Source organism: Acomys russatus, chromosome 9, assembly GCF_903995435.1.
Source record: "Acomys russatus chromosome 9, mAcoRus1.1, whole genome shotgun sequence".
Classification (NCBI taxonomy): domain Eukaryota; kingdom Metazoa; phylum Chordata; class Mammalia; order Rodentia; family Muridae; genus Acomys; species Acomys russatus.
Genome location: NC_067145.1, coordinates 34547239 through 34566103, shown reverse-complemented (window position 1 = coordinate 34566103; position 18865 = coordinate 34547239). Strand labels below are relative to the sequence as shown.

The following is an 18865-nucleotide window of genomic DNA, read 5'->3' as shown; positions in this document are numbered from 1 at the left end:
GAGTCATATGTACACATGCCTGTCACAGGTTTGCTCCTGGGCACATGTGTCCACACCCATGGAGACCTAGTGGTTTTAGAAATCAAAGCATTGCTAGAGAAGATTACTATTGTCTGGCTGATTTATCAGATGGGGATGACAGCTAAATAACAATGAGGTGTTCAGTGTAGCTGGCATTTGCTACTTTGTGGGTTCATTCTTCCACAATTCTCAACCCATTTTTCTCCCACCCATTCCACCCACTAACACTAGATATGAGAGAAAAAGGGACAGAAAAGAAAGAAAATACATCTCTGAATAAAGTCATGGGTCAGAAAGGTGACGACACTATCATTAGACTCTTTCTGGCTGATTAGGTGAGTCAAGGTCCTTGGGGTAAGTTTGATCTTCATTATCCGGAAGATGGTGATCCTCCTCTCCCTCCTCTTCCTCCTCATCTTCTTGTTATTCTTTTTTTTATTATTTTATTTTTTAAATTTTATTTTATTAATTTATTCATATTACATCTCAATTGTTAGCCCATCCCTTGTATCCTTCCATTCCTCCCTCCCTCCTGCTTCCCCCATACTACCCTCCCCTGTGACTGTGACTGAGGGCGACCTCCTCCCCCTATTTATGCTCATAGGGTATCGAGTCTCTTCTTGGTAACCTGCTATCCTTCCTCTGAGTGCCACCAGGCCTCCCCATCCAGGGGACGTGGTCAGAAATGGGGCACCAGAGTTCATGTGAAAGTCAGATCTCACTCTTCACTCAACGGTGGAGAATGTCCTGTCTATCGGCTAGGTCTGGGTAGGGGTTCGAAGTTTACTGCCTATATTTTCCTTGGCTGGTGCCATAGTTTGAGCAGGACCCCAGGACCCAGATCCATCCATCATAATGTTATTCTTGTAGGTTTCCAGGACCCTCTGGATCCTTCTATTTCCCCATTCTCCCATGCTTCTCTCACCTAAAGTCCCAATAGGATGTTCTCCCCTCAGACTCACTTTCCTGATAAGTAAAGATTTTCATGGGACGTACCCCTTGAACTAGTGTCTCGATATAAGTGAGTATATACCATTTGTCTCTATTGCTTCTGGGTGAACTCACTCATTATGGTAATTTCTAGTTCAATCCATTTGTCCACAAATTTCGGGAATTCCTTGTTTTTAATAGCTGAGTGGTATTCCATAGTGTAAATGTACCACAGTTTCTTTATCCATTCTTCTACTGAGGGACACTTAGCTGTTTCCATGTTCTGGCTATTATGAATAAGGCAGCTATGAACATGGTTGAGCATATGTCCCTGTTGTGTGGTAGAGCCTTTTCTGGGTATATTCCAAGGAGTGTAATAGCTGGGTCTTGAGGAAGCCCTATTCCCATTTTTCTGAGAAAGCGCCAGATAGGTTTCCAAAGCGATTGTTCAAGTTTGCATTCCCACCAGCAATGAAGGAGTGTTCCTCTCTCTCCACATCCTCGCCAGCATGTGGTGTCAGTTAAGTTATTGATCTTAGCCATTCTGATGGGTGTAAGATGGAATCTCAGTGTCGTTTTGATTTGCATTTCTCTGATGACTAATGAGGACGAGCATTTCTTAAGTGTTTCTCAGCCATTCAATATTCCTTTGTTGAGAATTCTCTGTTTAGTTCTGAGCCCCATTTCTCTATTAGGTTATTTGGTTTGGTGGTGTTTAATTTCTTGAGTTATTTATATATTTTGGATATTAGACCTTTGTCAGATGAAGGGTTGGTGAAGATCTTTTCCCAGTCTGTAGGTTGTTGCTTTGTTCTCTTGACAGTGTCTCCTGCCTTACAGAAGCTTCCCAGCCTCATTAGGTCCCATTTATTAATTGTTGACGTTAAGGCCTGGGCTGTTGGTGTTCTGTTCAAGAAGTTGTCTCCTGTGCCTATGTGTTCCAGGCTCTTCCCCACTTTTTCCTCTAATCGATTTAATGTCTCTGGTTTTAGGTTGAGGTCTTTAATCCACTTGGACTTGAGTTTTGTGCATGGTGACAAATAGGGCTCTAATTACATTTTTCTACATGTAGACATCCAGTTAGACCAGCACCATTTGTTGAAGATGCTATTGTTTTTCTATTGAATAGATTTGGCTTCTTTGTCAAAAATCAAGTGAGCAAATGTGTGTGGATTCATCTCTGGGCCTTCAATTTGATTCCATTGATCCACCAGCCTATTGCTGTGCCAGTACCATGCTGTTTTAATTACTGTTGCTCTATAGTACAGCTTGAGATCAGATATGGAGATTCCTCTGGAGGATCTTTTATTGTATAGGATTGTTTTTGTTATTCTGGGCTTTTTATTTCTCCATATGATGTTGAGAATTGATCTTTCAATATCTTCAAAATATTTTGTAGGTATTTTGATAGGGATTGCATTTAATGTGTAAATTGTTCTTGGTAAGATGACCATTTTTACTATGTTAATTCTCCCAATCCATGAATAAGGTAGAGCCCCCATCTTCTGATGTCATCTTCAATCTCTTTCTTCAGAGATTTGAAGTTTTTTTTTTTCAAATGAGTCCTTCACTTGCTTGGTTAGAGTTACTCCTAGATATTTTATATTGCTTGTGGCTATCGTGAAGGGAATAGTTTTCCTAATTTCTTCCTCTGCCTGTTTGTCATTTGTATATAGGAAAGCTACTGACTTTTTTGAGTTAATTTTGTATCCTGCCAATTTGCTGAAGTTGTTTATCAGCTGTAGGAGTTCTCTGGTGGAATTTCGGGGGTCAGTTAAAAACACTATCATATCATCTGCAAACAGGGAAAATTTGACTTCTTCCTTTCCCATTTGGATTCCCTTGATCTCCTTTTGATGTCTTATTGCTCTGGCTAGAACTTCAAGAACTATATTGAAGAGACATGGGGAAAGTGGGCAGCCTTGTCTGGTTCCTGATTTTAGAGGGATTTCCTTGAGTATCTCTCCATTTAATTTGGTGTTGGCTATTGGCTTGCTGTATATAGCCTTTATTATGTTTAGGTAAGTGCCTTGTATTCCCGATCTCTCCAGAACTTTAAACATGAATGGGTGTTGGATATTGCTAAATGCTTTTTCTGCATCTAAGGAGATGATCATGTGGTTTTTCTCTTTCAGTTTGTTTATATGGTGGATTACATTGATTGATTTCTGTATGTTAAACCATCCCTGCATGCCTGGAGTGAAGCCTACCTGGTCGTGGTGAATGATGTCTTTGATATGTTGTATTCGTTTTGCGAGTATTGAGTATTTTTGCACCAATTTCATAAGAGAAATTGGTCTGAAATTCTCTTTTTTTGTTGGGTCTTTGTGAGGTTTAGGTATCAATGTGACTATGGCCTCATAGAAGGAATTTGGTAATGTTCCGTCCATTTCTATCTTTTGGAATAGCTTGAATAGTATCGGTATTAGCTTCTCTTTGAAGGACTGGTAGAATCCTGTGCTGAAGCCATCTGGCCCTGGGCTGTTTTTGGTTGGGAGACTATCAGTGATTGCTTCTATTTCTATAGGCAAAATAGGGCTATTTAATTTGTTTATTTGATCTTGTTTCAATTTTGGCAAATGGAATTGGTCGAGAAAATTGTCCATTTCCCTTAGATTTTCAATTTTTGTGGCATAAATGCCTTTAAAGTAGGTTCTTATGATTCTTTGTATTTCTTTGGTGTCTGTTATGTCTCCCTTTTCATTTTGTCTGTTGTTATGTCTCCCTTTTCATTTCTGATTTTGTTGATTTGGATAGCGTTTCTCTGGCTTTTAGTTAGATTGGCTAACGGTTTGTCTATTTTGTTAATTTTCTCAAAGAATCAGCTCTTGGTTTTGTTAATTCTTTGGATTGTTCTCTTTATTTCTAATTTATTGATTTTAGCCCTGAGTTTGAGTATTTCCAGACATCTACTCCTCTTGTGTGTTTCTGCTACTTTTTTTCCTAGGGCTTCCAGATGTGTTGTTTTTTATGTGGTATGTTTCCATTTTCTTTTTAAAGGCACTTAGTGCTATGAATTTTCCTCTTAGCACTGCTTTCAATGTGCCCCACAAATTTGGGTATGTTGTTCCATCATTTTCATTGAATTTCAGGAAGTCTTTTATTTCTTCCCTTATTTCTTCCATGACCCATGTGTCATTAAGTAGAAAGTTGTCGAGTTTCCACGTGTGAGTAGGCTTTTTGTTGATTCTGTTGTTGTTGAAGTCCAGCCTTAGACCATGGTGATCTGATAAGATACAAGGTATTATTTCAATCTTCTTGTATCTGTTGAGGCTTGCTTCGTGACCTACTATGTGATCAATTTTAGAGAACGTTCCATGGGGTGCTGAGAAGAAGGTATAATCCTTTGCGTGTGGGTGAAAAGTTCTGTAGATATCTGTTAGATCCATTTGATTCATGACATTGGTTAATGAAGTTATTTCCCAGCTTAGTTTTTGATTCAAAGACCTATCCTTGAGTGAAAGTGGGGTGTTGAAGTCTCCCACTATTAATGTGTGGGGATCAATGAGTGGTTTAAGCTTTGTTAATAGGGCTTTTACAAATGTGGGTGCCCTTGTATTAGGAGCATCGATGTTCAACATTGTGATGTCTTCTTGGTTGACTTTACCTTTGATGAGTACGAAGTGTCCTTCCTTATCCCTTTTGATTAATTTTGGTTGAAAGTCTATTTTATTAGATATTAGAATGGCTACCCCAACTTGCTTCTTGTGACCATTTGCTTGAAATATATTTCCCCAACCTTTTACTCTGAGGCAATGTCTGTCCTTGTGGTTGAGATGTGTTTCTTGAATGCAGAAGAATGTTGGGTCATGTTTATGCATCCACTCAGTTAGTCTGTGTCTTTTTATTGGAGAATTGAGACCATTGATGTTGAGAGGTATTAATGACCAGTGACTGTCAAATCTCTTAATTTTTGCTGTTTGTTATAGTCGAGATTTTGTGAGGTTGTGATTTTGCGATGGTGTAGTTATCTATTTCCTATGGAGTTTTGGTTGTAGTTTCACCCTTTGGTGTGGAGTTTTCCTTCTAGTAACTTCTGTAAAGCTGGATTTGTGACTAGGTACTGTTTGAATTTGTTTTTGTCATGGAATATCTTGTTTTCTCTGTCAATGGTTATTGATAGTTTCGCTGGATATAGTAATCTTGCCTGGTATATGTGTTCTCTTAGGGTTTGCAAGACCTCTGTCTAGGCCCTTCTGGCTTTCATGGTTTCTGCTGAGAAGTCGGGAGTAATTCTGATAGGTCTGCCATCATATGTTACTCAGCCTTTTTCTCTTGCCGCTTTTAATATTTTTTCCTTGTCCTGTATATTTTGTGTTTTTATTATTATGTGGTGGGAAGATTTTCTTTTCTGGTCCATCCTATTTGGTGTTCTGTAGGCCTCTTGTATGCTCATATGCATCTCCTTCTTCAAGTTGGGGAATTTTTCTTCTATGATTCTGTTGAAGATATTCTCTGGGCTCTGAAGTCAGTTGTCTTCTCTTTCCTCAATACCAATTAGTCTCAAATTTTGGCTTTTCATGGTGTCCTTGATTTCTTGGATGTTCTGTGTCAGAAACTTTTCAGATTTAGCATTTTCTTTGGTGGTTGTTTCGAGTTCTATGAATGTATCTTCAAGTCCCAATATTCGTTCCTCCATTTCTTGCATTCTGTTAGATAAGGTCACTTCTGAGATGCTTGCTTTCTTTTCTGATGCCTCTCGATCACAGTTTTCTTCTGTGCGTTCCTTTATCATAGCTTCCATTTTTATCTTCAGGTCTTGAACTGTTTTAATGATTTCCTTCATCTGGTTATTTGTATTTTTCTGAAATTCTTCAAGTGCCTCTTTATATGACTCTTTTAAATCTTCAGCCCTCTTGTTTGCCTCCTCCTGCAGTTGTTTACAGATTTTATTTGTTTCTTCCATTATCAACTTCCTTACTAAGGACTTGAGGTCATTTTCTTGTATATCAATTGTTTTTGGGTTCTCCAGGTTGTTTTCATTGGAATTGCTGGGATCTGGAGATGCCAAACTGTTTTGATTTTTGTTAGCGTTCTTTCACTGTCCTCTTGTCATTTTGGTGACTCTGATGTTGGGAGGTAGTTTGTAGTGACCTTCCCTGGTTGAGAGCAGATAGTTGATGACTGATTATAGGTCTGGTGCCCTTGCCTGTGGGGATCAGGGAGTATTTCCCTGGAACAGCCAGGTGATCCGGTTTCCAGTTCTGGAGATTTTTCTCTACACCTTAGGCTCTAGGATGAGTCAGCCAAAGTAGGTTTCTGTTTGGACCCTTTCACCTTACTGCTGTAATTCAGATCAGTAGTTCTGGGACCTAGAACAAAGTCTGCACACAAGCACTCTGGTTGCATAGATTGGTCCCAGCTGCCTGTCCTTCCTGTTACTTTATATCCAAGACTCCAGGTGGATCAGATCTTCTGGGCTGTAGCTGTCTTTTAGCTCTGCCTCTATATCCTGTAGATGTGTCCAGCCTCTCCCAGGAACAGGGGAGTTCTTGCCAGGCCTGCCGGAGCTGACCTAGCTAGGTTCTGTCTGTTGGAGAGTGCAGGATCAGTGCTTGGCGGGCCAGAGACAATACGGTTTCAGGCCACTGGCGGAATCCAAGGAGCCAGCAATTTCCGTATCCCTGTAAGCCGGATCACTCAGAGATCACTCTAGGTCAGCAATTAGACACTACAAGCATGACCCATGTCTCCTGATAGCGTGGGAGATCCTGCTGGGCCTGCGGGAGTTGACCCAGCTAGGTTCTGTCTGTTGGAGAGTGCAGGATCAGTGCCTGGCAGCCAGGTGGCCGGAGACAATACGGATTCAGGCCTCTGGCTGGAATCCAAGGTGTCTGCTCTTTCCGCCACTGTAAGCCTGGATGCTCAGAGATCACTCTAAGTCAGCAATTAGACACTGCAAGCACGACCCATGTCTCCTGATAGCGTGGGAGATCCTGCTGGGCCTGTGGGAGCAGTCCAAGCTGGTTTCTAACTGCCCCTGTTTGCAGGCTCAGTCAGTTGTGTCTGGCTTTAGATTGGTCCCAGGATGGTCTGCGAGTTGCATATCCTCTCTAGCTGTTTTTCATGGGCCCTGCCACCTGCGTTTCCACTCGGCCTGGGTGGGCGACCTCCGCAGTTTGGCATGGGGTGGGTGGAGGGATCCAAGCGCAATTTCACCCTATTCCCTGAGACTCCTCAGGCCGGGGCTCCAGAACACCACCTCCCCAACAGCGAGTTTGTGTTTTATATGCCGGCTGCAGCTCGCATGTGGATTCTGTTCCAGAGTTTGGGGAGTGCGTTTAGCACCTCCGGGCTGTTGCTTGTCCCAGGGTTAGGTCCACTGGTGGTCTGTGGAGTTTGGGGCCCCACTCACCTACAGTTCTTAAGATCCAGAAATCTGTGGCTCCATTCAAGTCCCTGGTCTCCTTGGAGTGAGTAGATCAGATATGGTGTATACTCGTCAACGCCATCTTGGAATCCTGTCCTTGTTATTCTTTTATCTTCATCTTTTTCCTCCTTTTTCTTAAAAATTAATTAATTAATTAATTAAATTAACACATCATTAGGAACTTCCTCTCCCTCCTCTCCTCCAAGTCCCTACCTTTCCCCTCCAAGGTGGGCTTGGAAGGTCATGCTCTATGGATATTTTATAATAGAGGACCCCTTAGCAGTTAGCCTAGGCTTGGGTAAATATGAATAGCACACCTGTTGGCTTGGGATTGGAAGTAAATCAAGTTTTTTTCTGTGTTAAGGATGTTCACTTTAAAGCTATGTTGCTATGACAATCATGTAAACACAATGGCTTTAGTGCAGGGAGATTTATGATTAGGCTTTCCTGAGTATTGTTTAAGAAATAACAATCAGGTCATGCTGACCATTGCTTGGATATTTGTTGATTTTTGCTATATTCTTCATTGTAGGTTATACAGAGGTGTTTATATTTCTTTGTAAGATTGTTTTCTTGCTCTATTGATTTTAAGTGCTCTATTGATTGTAAAAGATGAAAAAATAGTAAAGTAATCTGTAATGAAGAAATGAACTTCACTTTAAATAAAGTACTGGGGCTGGACCAAGAAGAACAGAAGGAAAATAAAGTTCTCCTGGGCTAGAAGACCTTTCAGTTTTGCAGTGCAATTTATGCGTTGGCCTCAAATTTTCTTTTTTCCTCCATTCATCAATCTCTTCTCAAAAATTAGTTCCTTTAACAAAGTGTTCACCAACAGTTGATTCCTTTAACTCACTGCTCCTTGCCAGCTCAATTCTCCCTACTGAGGGCCCACCAAGATTTTCTCTTCTCTCTCCCTGAAGGTGGTCTATGGGATTCTTGTATGACATGATAGACGCAAGGATGTATACAGACAGTGTTAGACTACTCAGAGACCTGAACTGAGCAAGTTTTGGTTGCATCTTAATTATAAAATGAGGACCCAGTTCTTCCAGGCCTAGACTGAGCTATTTTGGTTAGAATGCTTAGTCAGTTTTGTTTATGTAGTCCTGCCTACAATGATGAAAGGGGCTGCAATATCTATTGCTCTGTGACTCTCTCTCTCTCTCTCTCTCTCTCTCTCTCTCTCTCTCTCTCTCTCTCTCTGTCTCTCTGTCTGTCTCTCTGTCTCTCTCTGTCTCTGTCTCTGTCTCTCTTTCTCTCTGTTGTGTTGTGTGCCATGGGCACAAGAAAATGAAATCAAATATGCTGCAGCTTGAGTTATAGAAGGTTGTGAGTTGAAAGCAGGTATGTTGGGGATGGATCAAATGTCCTATGCTAGACAACCTAGTCTCTGAGCTATGTCCTCATCTGTCATCATGCCTTTATGTGGAATCTTGGTCTTGAACTACAAATCACATGTTTGCACATCTCTTTATAGCTGGAAAAACCAACTCATCCCACATGTTCAGATTGTTAATTTTTTCACTGTTTCTGGAGAGTTAGTGACATATTGTGTCATTGCTTTTCTAAAATCTTACACATTTACTATTTCTGGACCATCTGTCAGTGGAAAGACATCTTGTTCCTGTTCTGCTGTGAAATGACTTGTTACTCAGGAGGTAAACCTCTCCCTCTTTTTGTCTTTTCTGTTAAATTAGCCTTAGGCTCGGAGGTCAAATGGGGAGTCATTTCATTAGAACTTCTGTAGGGTGTTTCTTCTATTGGATATAAAACATGGTTCCTCTTATCTGGGTAAAACGTGGGGCATAGGCGTATAGCTACTTTATGATTGCCAAAACTTGAAAGAACCACTGTGCACTTGCTTCATTTGCCAGTTTCCCCAATGCTTGAGCTGCCTGATGGTGAGAAGAAAGGACAGGATTTGAGACAGCATGACACAGGGGACATTTCCCTTTCAAAATGACCAGCCTCTGCTGTAATGATACGACATTTGAGCCACTGAAAAGCCATATTGTGATGTGAATTCTGTGATATGGTTTCTCTGGTAAAACAGCGCTGTTACTGTAACTGATGCTCGGCACTGTCTGCATTTAGTGAATGTAATGTCTTGATTTTTATTTTTTGACTGTATCAAAGGGCATCTTTAAAAACAGTGCTTAAGTTAAAATATAATTCCTAGCTTCTTTCTCTTTTGACCACAGTGACTTTTGTATGCATCTTGAAGACAGAAGTGAGTGTGGTCCTGATGTTCTAGGAGAAAGAGTGGGTGGCTCTGCTGTGATAGATGTTCTTCCATGATCGGCTGTGGCCTGCTTGCAGGCTTCTGTGTTTCTACTAGCAACCTTGATCTGAAGGACTATGTAAAATTATCTGAATTTGGCATTTTTGTTGACATGAATTCACCCAGTTTCAATTCTTGGCCACTTGGTGTAGTGCTTTGGCACCACATGCTGCTCCACTGCATCGTGCTGTGCTGTGAGTCTCTCTTGTCCATCACCTCAACCCTGTACTAGCATCCCTGTGACTTTGTCAGTGATATTGAGGTGACCATGTCTGTGATACAGGATAGTTCAAGTGACAACTGATCATCAGGGCCTCCACCAGCAAGAGTGCCGACAGAGCCATTTCAATACAGTCTGCTGGAGTCACTGTCCTATTCTATTACTGATCACTCCCATTAAACCTTGAGCTTACCTATCTGATGCATATATACATATGTTTAATTTAGTACTATTCACGGGTTGGAACATCTAGGGCTGGAATTAGAATGCATCTCCAATGTATAATAAGAAACTAGCATAGGTTTAGAAGTAGCGTTAGTGGATGAGCAATGCTTCTACAGGCTGACTTTGAGGTTTTAAAGCTAATTCCAATGTGCTCTTTGCCTCTTGCTTGACATGTGGAGATATGAGGTCTCAGTTGGCCCTGCTGCCATCATGAACTGTAACCTTCTGAAACCAATGCGTAATTAAATGCTTTCTTATGTAAGTTGCTTAGAATTTGGGGTTTATCATAGCAATAGAAAAGTAACTAATACAAGGGCATAGTGTTAAACAAACTCCTAATATTCATATCATTTATATCCATAGATTAGTTCATCTCTCAATCTTCACCTGGGAAATTTCTCTTTGTTTCGGATGCTGACTAACACAAAGACTCACAACCGATCAATGTGAAGAAGAAACTGGAACGTTCAGTTATAAATAGAAAATATGTAGCATATTCCTCCCTTAAATGTAACACTCCATATGGGAAAATGTAAAGGAAGTGTCCACAATCCAGTGTTACAGAATGCAGTAGACCAATGAAAACCAAAGCAAGACTAAGTGCCAGCACAGAGAGTGTATCTGAGCATACAATCTCACCATTAACCATGGTGCTACTGGCAAGTTTTAGCTTCTTGGAGAGGGACTACATCTGACTACACCAGTGAAAAGTACACATCCAAGACTATTTGGGCAGCCAAAAATTAGTCTTGATGAGTTTAAAAAATAAGGACATGGATTAGGATATGTGGGTAGGAAAGAGAGAAATATCTGTGAAGAGTGGAAGAGGATGGTTAATGTTGTTAAAGCATACTATATGAAACTTGCAAAGACCAAATTACAAAAGAGAACTCAGTTTTAGGTCTAATTTCTATAGTCTGCTCATTTCCTGTACATTAGGCTTCTTCCTTCCTTTTTTTTCTTCTTCCTTCTTGATGGACATGGGAAGGTTGTGTGACCAATATGCCAATGTAATTCTGCTGATGTCTGGGTTAGACCATAGAATACATAGTTCCAACAACTTTACCATCTCATCTTTTCTTAGGTGAGATGTTGACCTTTATCCTATAGTTCAACACTTGTCTACAGTTGATGGAGGGAGGGAGCTATGTAAGAGACAGGGTAGGGAGGGCAATGAGTTGAGTATTAGATGTGGGGAGAGCATGGGTTGGAGGTGGATGGTTGGTGGGGGAGAAACTGGGAAGAGAATGGAAATCTCCTGGCCAGAGGAGGCCCCAAGGAGTCTATTAGAGTGACCCTATCTGAGATCCCTCACAGCAGGGGACATGGAGGCAGAAGTTGCCACCTCCTATAACCAGGTGTGACTTCCAGTCTAGTAAACTTTAAACCCCTTCCCAGATCCAGCCAATGGTCAGAATATTCTCCACAGTTGAGTGGAGAGTGTGATACGACTTTCTCACGTACTCTGGTGCCTTACATTTGACCATGTCCCCTGGAGGGGGAGACCTGGTGGCACTCAGAGGAAGGACAGCAAGTAGCCAAGAAGAGACTTGATACCCTATGAGAATATATAGGGGGACGTAATCCCCCTCAGGAACAGTCATAGGGGAGGGGAATAATGGGAAAAAGGGGGGGGGAGGAATGGGAGGATACAAGGGATGGGATAACCATTGAGATGTAACAAGAATAAATTAATAAAAAAAAAATAAAAAAAAAATAAAATTTGACCTTTAAAAAAAAAAAAAAAAGAATGGAGACACTAACCCACCTATAAAACATTCAAAACTAAAATATGTCTTGCCTACAGAAGTATAGGGACAAAGATGGAGCAGAGATTGAGGGAACAGCAACTCAATGACTGGCTCAACTTGAGACCCACCCCATTGGAAAGAGTCAACCCATCACACTATTAATGATACTATGCTATGCTTACAGACAGGAGCCTAGCATGACTGTCTTTTGAGAAGCTTTATCTAGCAGCTGATGGAAACAGATGCAGAGACCCACAGCCAAAGAATATGCCAAGTTCAGGGAGTCTTGTGGAAGAGTGGGAGGAAGGATCAAGGGAGGCAGAGGCGTCCAGGACACTACAAGAAGACCTACAGAGTAAACTAACCTGGACTCACGGAGCCCCATAGAGTCTGAACCACCAACCAAAGAGCTTGCATGGGCCAGATCTAGACCCCCTACACATATGTAGCAGGTGTGAAGCATGGTGATCATTTGGGTTCCCTAACAATGGGAGTGGGGACTATCTCTGACTCTGTTCCTGGTTTTGGATCCCTTTCCCCTAGCTGGGATGCCTTGTCTGGCCTCATTGGGATGAGCTTAGTCCTGCTGAGACTTGAGGTGCCAGAGAGTATTGGTACACTTTGGGGGCATCCTTTTCTTTGGGAAGAAGTGGAGGATGGACATAAAGAATATGTGAGTGGGGGACTAAGAGGAGAAGAGTGAGGGGGCTGTGAGCAAATGAAAAATAGAATTGAATAGTTTAAAAGGGATTAGCAGTAAATAAAGAATTAAAAATGGAGAAAATTTTAAATAAATAAATCTTTAAAAAACAGAATAGAAGAACACATTGTTTTAAAAATGAAATGAAATAAAATAAAAGCATTGGAAGCCAGAAGGATGGCTAAAACAACAGCAACAACGTTTTAAAAATGAAATGAAATGAAATAAAAGCATTGGAAGACAGAGGATGGCTAAAACAACAACAAACTGACCATGGTATCTTTTTATACTAATAGAATCCCTAAGTAAGACACCATATAATAGATAATCTCAAAGCCTGATGAAAGGATGTATTTTGACAGTAGGTCCTGGGGACTAACTCATATCCTAATGGTCCATTTTCAATACTGGTATAGAAGAAATTACCTCCATCATGGTGATGGTAGTGAAAGCCACTTGACCTTTGGTAGCAGACACATTCCCATGCAGAGAAATTGAAGTGAAGGGTGCTGAGATTGAGAACAGGGATTAGAGGATTATTGTGTGATGAGTCTTGAGTTTCTCTAAAGAAAAAGGAAATCTTTCCAGAGATCTAGGTGGTGATATTTGCATAGCAATGTTGTCCCTCAGGTCACTGAGAGGTATATAAAGGGATAAAAGTGGGAACATTCAGGTGATACATGCATTACCCAGTAAAAAGATTGACAATTGCATGGCTCTTGCTGATGTGCACTCAATTTAAATGAAAGAAAAGCCAGACACTTTCAGGAGACTCTGAGAGCAAGGATATTCATCTTTCCTCTTAGATTTAGCCCTGAATATTGCATCCGTGTTACAATCATCTTCCCCTAAAAATTCCTGTGAAAGCCATGCGTGTTAAACTGCGAGGGTGAGAAAAAGTCATTTCAAGGTTTGAGGTCATAGGATATCACTTTAGTTGTGGGTTAAACAAGAAATGTGGTACTTCTTTACCAAGAAAAGCTTTTTTTCCTGAGCCACTCATCAAGCAAAGTATCACATATGAAGTGATCGAATGTGGAAAGGCTCTCTGTTCCTCTAACCAGGTCCACAGGTTGAGCTCCACACAGGCCACTGAGGTGGCCACAGCCATGCCTTCAGAAAAGGTAGAGTCATGTTTAGTAAGAGCCTAGAGTCTCAGAGTTTGGAGTCCCAGACAGAGCCTAGGGACTTGGAGCCTGGAAGCCTGGAGCCTGGAGGCCCAATCTCACCACTGCACAGCAAATCAGGACAAGGTTAAATTCCAGAGACTTGGGATTTAAAGCCCGAGTAAAGTGTTGCTGGGCCAGATCCCGGGTCGTCAGTAGCCTTTGAAAGGCTGTGGAGTGCACTGAGGCTGCAGCACGCACCCCAGGTGAGATTCTATGTCCACAAAGGCAGAAAAGAAAATGACCATGAGGGAGAGCTTTGCGAGTCTCCATGGAGAACCAAGCAGAGCCCCAGGAATGAATGAGAGTCTTCTGAACCTCACTAGTCCTGCTGTGCGGATTTAGAGGAGGGTGAGGAAGCTAGAGAGGAAACCAGACATGTCCTGGGTCTATAGAGGGTGTGGCTTAAGAGATCCAGCATTTCTTAATCTGAAATCTTGGGTGTGGCTTTCTTTAGCACCTCACCTTTTCTTGTAGATCTGTATTACATGACTTTTCTATGTGACTCCTTCCTCACTAAGGTAATGTGTGTGGCTGCAAACTCCTGTGGTTAGGAGAGATGGGTTAGGAGCAGAAGACGTTCTATTTTATAAGGAGGATTCAATAGGTCATGTTGAAATTGACCCAATTTCCTGATGTATGTCAGGTAGGGATATGATGTCATGTAGCTCCAATCCAGGAGGAAACCTTGTGCTATGTAAGAGAAATTTTGCTTTATTACAAATCCTAGTTACCTATGCCACAAGTCCATAGTTGTGTAAGTTTTGGACTTTGAGGTGCATCTTTATCCTTCTGATCAATTATTTTGCTATATGCAGTTTGTGTTCATAGAATTCTTGCCATGTCTTTCATTTATTTATTTGCCCATCTATTATTCATTCATTCATTCATTCATTCTTTTCTCATACATCTGGTTCCCAGTTTCCCCTTCCTCCATCCTTCCAGGTTCTATGCAATTTTATAGGTAAACTAAATACCGTTCATTGAGCCTTTGGTGCAAATATATATTTATCCATTTCCAAAATCTGTGACTAAATATTTTGAAGAATAGCTCAAATAACTTTATCTAGCATGGATGTTTTGGTTTCTCTGGAAGGAGTGAGAAGGCAGATTACAAGTGTTGGTGTAGTCACACCTTCATTTCTCTTCCCTCTCTATGTTCTTGAGGCATGGCTCCTGCTGTCTTCCTGGCTGTCCTGTGTTTGGGAGTGGCCTCATCTGCTGCATCACCTGATCCAAGTTTGGATGCTGAATGGCAGGATTGGAAGATACAACATGAAAAAAACTACAGTCTGGTTAGTAACATTAGACCTGTCCAGAGGGAGTCGAGAGCTTGCTGTTGTGGTATTGACACAATAGAGGCCATAGCAACTGTCTGTCTGAACAATTGCCCAAATAGAGATGAGTATTCAGTTGTCAGGATCTCTATTCCTAGATCTGTGGCCAATGGATTATTTTAGTGACCTGAGATGCCTCCCTCTACCTTCTCCTCACCCGTGCAGCAAGTACTTGGTCAGCTTGTGCAGTGATTAACAATAAAGGTTATTCGTTATCTTTATTTCCAGGAGGAAGAAGGACATAGGAGAGCAATATGGGAAGAAAACCTGAAAAAGATCCAATTGCATAATGGTGAGGATGGCCTGGGGAAGGACGGCTTCATCATGGACATGAACGCCTATGGTGACATGGTGGGTGCGACATGTGGAGCTTTACATTGTATTGTTCTCTTGAGTTCACTGGTATCTTTTGCTTTTCATGATTTATGTACTTTTCCTTAAAGACTGGGGAAGAATTCAGGAAATGGATGATTGATATGTCGATCCCACCTCTCAAGAATGTGAAAAGTGTCCAGAAACGTCTGGCTGGTGATGTGCCTAGTTCCATAAACTGGAAACAAAAAGGCTATGTTACCCCTGTGCGGAGACAGGTACTTCTATGTCCCATACCCAACTTCCTCAACCACTGAAGAAGGTAGGAAGTGGCCTGTCTGTGTGGACTGAGTTGATTTTTGAAGAGTATTTGTATTCTTCCTGTGCTTTTATGTGATGCACAGCAATCATTTAACTCCACCACTAACTTAGCCTTACACATCCACCTAGTGTCTGCCATCACATCTTTAGACTTCATGTCATCTTACACTGTAATTTATAACCTGCAGATATCAGTAGGTCCTGCCCTTCTGTGCATGTATGTGGCCAACTACTGTGTCATGAGCAAACTGCTAGCAGTCAAGTCTCCAAATAATATTAACTGTCTCTTGACAGGCTTCCATCAACTTCCAGTAGTTCATTTATGGCATGCTATTCATCTGTCTCATTTGGAGTTGCTATTTGTGAATGCTTGTCTTTTCATCTCTGTTTAGGGCCGATGCAACTCTTCTTGGGCTTTCTCTGTGGTTGGTGCCATAGAAGGACAGATGTTCCGGAAAACAGGCAAACTGACCCCTCTGAGTGTACAGAACCTGATTGACTGTTCTGGACCGCAAGGCAATCTGGGCTGTTATGCAGGAAATACGTACCTTGCATTGATGTATGTGGATGAAAATGGAGGTCTGGAGTCTGAGGCAACTTACCCATATGAAGCAAAGGTAAATAGGTCTTCTATGCTTTTCTCATTTCATACCTGTCATTGCAGTACTGTCTTTCCAGGGTTGTCTATTGATATGGTTTCCCTGTAGCTGATCCTACTTCTATAATAAACATGGACAACAACATGTAAAACATTTATATATAAAAATATACATTTCTTCACTATAAAATTTGTCATGGACAGTGAGACTGTAAAGGATGTCATTGATAACATAAGAGCTGACTTCCAGTTCCTAATTTCCCAGTAGCATTTTGTTTCCTGGGATGATTTATAAGAGCCGATATTTGGGGGTGCTTAGCTTCAAAGTGGAGAATGTGGTTTTGACTCTTGCTCCCGAGGGTCCAGAGGGAAGTAACCTAGTCTTTTAACTCTTTATGATTTTTAGGAAGGACCCTGCAGGTACAGTCCAGAGAACTCTACTGCTAGTATCAGAGGCTTTGTGTTAGTCCCAAAGAACGAGGATGCTCTAATGAATGCTGTGGCAACTGTGGGGCCCATTTCTGTTGCAATCGATGCAAGGCACGATTCTTTCCAGTTCTATAAAAGAGGTAAGCATGTGCCCTTCTAGATATTATTTTTAAATTATGTGATGTACCCTTGGTATTTATGTTCAGCAGATCATTTTAAAACTATAAAACATGGTATGAATATGTGGGTCTGCATATTTTACAGCTATCCAGTCAACTATCTTGTGTGTCCTTTGTGCTTGACATGACCTCCCCCTTGCATGTGAGCAATTCCTACTACATCAGATTTATTGATTAACTTAATTTCTCAATATTTGTACATGTGGTATGTCTTAAAGACTTTTAGTGAGATGGCATTCCTATAATAACCTTAGAGGGTCTTAAATTAAGTAATTTATGCCCAGCAGTGCTTGCTTGCAATTGATTTCTATTAGTGAATCCACAAGATGTGAGTGAATCAGCTTATATGCATGTAGAGAATTGTTTACCAATATGTTGATGATCACTTGGATTTCTTTGGATTCTAATGACAACCTGTATCAGGATTCCTGTCAGTAACTGATCCTATTGCTACTGGAGTTTTTGTCGTTCCAGTGAAATCAGAAAATGCCTGACTTATTGTTCAAGACCATTGTTATTATCATGTTCCTGGGGCCTCTCACTGATTTCTTGATTTTATTTTTCAGGTATATATTATGAGCCAAATTGCAGCAGGACTTCTGTCAACCATGGTATGTTAGTGGTTGGCTATGGTTTTGAAGGAAGTGAACTTTTTGGCAGGAAATACTGGCTGGTCAAGAGCAGGTATAAATTGCCACTTTGTTTTAAATATTTGAAGTTGGAAAGAGATTTTACTGTTTCTTGTTGCTGCATAAATCCTGGAGGATATTGTTTCTTTAAACAAAAAATCATTTTATTATTTTTCTTTATTTTCTCTCATGTATGTGCATGCATATTTACATGTGGATATACGTGAGCATGTGTTTTTGTGTACGAATACATGTTTGCATTTGTTTTCGTGTGTCCTTATATAGTCCATAAATTGACATCAGTTATGTTCTACAGTTGTGCTCCAGTTATCAATGGAGACAGGGAATCCCACTGATCCTAGAGTTCACTCTTTTGGTTACTGTGTTCACCTGTTTATCCCAGTTATGTCTTGGCCTCTGGGGTTGCAGGCAGGTGTTAAGGCTTTCTGGGATTTGTTATTTTATTTATGTTTAAGTGTGTATGAGTGAATGATTCATGTGGGCAGATGCCCGTGCAGTCCTGAAATGGACATCAGTTTACCTGGAGCTCTAGTAAGAGCTCCTACTTCTATACATCCTTGAAAACATGTATGACTGACACAGGTGCTGGGTGGGGGCTCTTGTCCCCTTGCTCTTAGGCAGTGAGCCATCTCCAGGCCCCATCATGACTTTCAGTGGGACCCCGGATTTGAATTTCAGTTTTCCCCCTTACATGGCCAGAGCTTGACAGTCTGAGCTCTCTCTATAGCTGGAACAACCAACTCATACTGTGTGGTCACAATGTTCAGATTCAGCCACTGCTTTCCTTGGGTGCTAACATCGTATTTGTGCCACTGATTTTTCTAAAATCTGACACAGTGGTTATATGTGAGCCACTCTTGGGTGTAAACTTGTTCTATCTTTTCCTTGCTGTAATTTTCATAGCCTTGCGTGAGGTAATTATGGGTTCCCAGTTCACCCTCTGCCTTTTCTGGTGCTTTTGATTAAGTTGGCCTCTGGCTCAATGCTCAAGTGAGGACTTATTATAATAATTCACTGTGCTGTGTTATCTTCACTAAAGGGAAAACATCCTTTCTTTCAGCTTGGGTAAAAAATGGGGCATGAGAGGATATATGAAGATTGCCAGAAAGAAAAGAAACCACTGTGGAATTGCTACATATGCCACCTACCCCACAGTGTGAACTGCATGGTTGTGACAAGGAAGGAATGGCTTTAAGACAACATGTACAGAAGGGACGCATTCTTCTCAAAGCAACGGGCCACTGTTGTGTTTATAAGATACTTCAGTCATTGAAAAGCCAGATGTGATGTGATTTTCGGGACATATTTACTCAAGTGAGACATGACTACTGCTACAACTGATCCCAGCCACTTATCTGTATTCATATTTTCTATA

The 18865-nt window shown here is 41.1% G+C and overlaps 1 protein-coding gene across 1 annotated transcript; it reads left to right on the top strand.

Moving 5' to 3' along the window:
* The first annotated feature begins 14833 nt into the window (after positions 1-14833).
* LOC127193860 (cathepsin M-like) lies at positions 14834-18650 on the top strand. Its single transcript, XM_051151116.1, has 7 exons — positions 14834-14959; positions 15230-15352; positions 15445-15591; positions 16027-16251; positions 16639-16801; positions 17407-17524; positions 18551-18650. The coding sequence occupies exons 1-7, from the start codon at positions 14834-14836 to the stop codon at positions 18648-18650; spliced, it is 1002 nt and encodes a 333-aa protein (XP_051007073.1).
* The last annotated feature ends 215 nt before the right edge of the window (positions 18651-18865 follow it).